Raw genomic sequence first — 3,026 nt, 5'->3', positions numbered from 1 at the left:
AAAGGAAAAACCCGATGGATCATGTTAGTACGCACGTTCTTTAAAATCCTATCTGCCTGTAGGCTTTGTTTTTGTTTTTGTTTTTGTTGCTCTCTGTCCGGCTTTCTCGGGTCAAGGCATCAAGGTACATGACAGCCGTCACAGTCACGGTCACAGTCACACCTGCCCGGAGAACTAGTGTCTGCAGGAGCCTGGGAAGGGACACGGGCAGGTCAGCACAGGGTCATCAAAACCCAACACAGCTCTGGAGAGAAAAACACAACTTGCCAGGCAACATTTCTTCCAGGCTCCCAATTCCTCAATGGACTCCTGGCAGGGGTGCCAAGCCTCCTCCGCCAAAAACAGGGAGAGGGTATCAGGTGAGACTCAGACGGGGCTGGGTGGTGGGGGTTGCCATGGAAACGCAACAACAGAGGGAACACTGTTTCCTTGGAAGCAGTGGGCCAGAGGAATGTGGCAAGGGATTGTGCAAAAACGTCCTCCTTGTCGCATTCCTTATCAGATAATTACAATATCTAGAAGGGGGTGTGTGCTCTGGGGGGGGCAGGGGGGCACGCAGGAAGGTAGATCTCCTTGCCAGGAATCTGTCACCTTGGTAATATTCCGCCTGGGAGAATGTGGCATTAGCCTCAGATTCATTTCTCTAACGTTCCTGGAGCATTTTTCTGTTACATCGTCCTCCTGAGGCTACAGTTTACTGTATAAATGATTTCTTATATTATTAGTCGGGGGGGTTTTTTCGTGCAATTTTTGGTTTAAGTGTGATCAAATTTCAGTATTTTGCATATTCTAATCTAATGACTGTGTGAATTGTGTTTTATAAAAGTTCATCTACAACGCATAAAGGTCAGTAGTCTTCAAAGACTTTTCACAAACCCATCAGACAAATGAGATGTCCATTTATTGTGTCAGTGTAGTTAGAGCAGAGGGAAAAGTCCTTGACTTAAGTCCCAGCGAAAGGGAAAGTCATGAGTAAGACGAGCGTTAGTTCAGTCTGTGATGTAATCAGACAATGTTAAATAGGGGTCTCATCTCGACCAATGAAAGTTTAAAAAAAATCTGCTTCCCTTTTACAAATTTTACAAGTCTGTAGATTAAACATGTAAAATGACGAGCATTACTGGATAAGTCGACCTCATATGTACATGTCGTGCACTGTGACCTGAGAGGTGAGAGGTCGTTTTCTCTGGCGTTCTCTCACTCTGCCTGATGTCAGTTCTTTTTCCTTTTCTCTCCTTATGTCTGCTCTTCTCTTCTCTTCTCTTCTCTTCTCTTCTCTTTGAGGAAAACCCAGTGAGCAGATGCGGGTCAGGCAGACTCTTGATGACTTGAGTAGATCTGCCCTGCATTAATGATCTGACATGATCTCTTATCTGAAGTCCTTGCTCTCTTGACCACAGATGTAAATACACCAGAAGCCTCTGTGTTTCGGGCCTAATACGACTCATGTCTCATTATAGGTGCCCCCTCCTCACCCCCACCCTCATTGCTGTGACTTTGATCTCCAACCCTGTCAAATCTCAGCACATGAAAGGAGATGGACAAGGACATTGACAATACAAGACAATTGAGACAGTGTTGCAAATGCCACCAAAGCCTGCCTGTAAAGTCCTGCAAAACTTCATCCCTGTTCCTTAGTACGACACAGCGGTAGAGGCAAAGTTTAAGGAATATCAGTGTGATTTGAATGCTTAATTGTCTTATCGACGTAGGCATAATCGCCATATCAAAGTCTTGACGGAGACATCTCCCGTCAGGTGTTCGCCGGAGATAAGCATGTTAAAACAGGCAGGGCGGCTAGTGACAAACATGAACTGATAATGTTAACGTCTTCCACCCTCACATAAAAAAAAAAATAGGAAATGTGGCCGGGAAAACAAAGTACAACATGGAAGAAATAAACCACAAATATAACTCTTAAATGCAGGGCTATGTCAAATAGCGCACCAGCCGTTTAAAAACACACACGGTATATTTTCTAATGCAACGTCAGTATGACTCAAGGATGTTTACTAACATTCTTCTTCATTTGTTACATTCGTGCCAGACAGATAAACGTATTCTCTCAGCAAGCCACGTGACGACCGCGCGCAGGTTGGATTGAATGAATATTTAGAATACCAGAAAACTGTGTGCGGACCATAGAGTTACGATGTTATAGATAATCTGCGAGCTGTTTTGACGCTTTCGGTCAGTTACCGAAGGCTCCTTCGACTGTAAATGAATCGCAAGTTTGTGATAGCAAAAACGAATTCGATTGTCAATTTCTGTGACTTTTAAGTAAATTCAGTAATGTTTCGAAACATGGGAAACTCGGGATCTCAAATTCCACTGGATGAATTTTATAAGGATCATTATATCGGTAAAACCATGACTATAGAAGCGATTTAAATAATAGTCAGACAATGTTTACCGGTAGCCTATTTTTAAAGAGTAACGTGACGGACTCAGCGGGCTCTTCGCAAAGCGCGCAAACTGTTACAGTAGCTATCCAATACTGGATTACTTAAACGAATGTAGTAGCCTAACTCTGCGGAATCCGCTTCGTCGTAAAGAAGTGAATTTACATATTACCACGATAGAGTTTGTCCGTACATTTGGGTAGATGTAATTAAATGAAATGACATGGTGAACGTCAAACCCGAAAGTTAAGTCTAATGCGCTCGAATAGCATTTTCATAGCACTGTCTAGTTATAGAGCCAAACACGCTTATGGACGAGGTCACTAATCGCTTTCGCCTGCAGACGAGGTAGGCTACCCCACTTAAACAGATTTAATAACTATTCGAGTGAACCCTGGGGTTAAAATACATTTTACCTCAAAAGGATGCTCAACAAGTATCTTTTCCATGAGGTCTTTATCTAAACACTTAAGTCTCGATGTCCCCAACTCGAAACGGTTTGAAGGGGCAAGCCAAGCCACTCACCTTCGTTAACAGCCTAAAATCTTCTTTCTTCTCCTCTTCATAGTAGCCGAAACGTAGAAACTGGTCTTCGCAACAAATAAAGCTTATTGTACATCCCAT

At 43.2% G+C, this 3,026-nt stretch overlaps 1 protein-coding gene across 1 annotated transcript in view; it reads right to left on the bottom strand.

The window, feature by feature from the left end:
- tns1a (tensin 1a) overlaps nucleotides 1-3,026 on the bottom strand; it is a 154,645-nt gene extending 151,619 nt beyond the window's left edge. The window contains exon 1 of the mRNA XM_030781725.1: nucleotides 2,928-3,026. Coding sequence (XP_030637585.1) covers nucleotides 2,928-3,026 — 99 coding nt within the window. The remainder of the gene's footprint in view (nucleotides 1-2,927) is intronic.

The sequence above is a fragment of the Chanos chanos genome, chromosome 8, assembly GCF_902362185.1.
Source record: "Chanos chanos chromosome 8, fChaCha1.1, whole genome shotgun sequence".
NCBI classification, from domain to species: Eukaryota; Metazoa; Chordata; class Actinopteri; order Gonorynchiformes; family Chanidae; genus Chanos; species Chanos chanos.
This window is presented reverse-complemented; position numbering and strand designations above follow the sequence as displayed.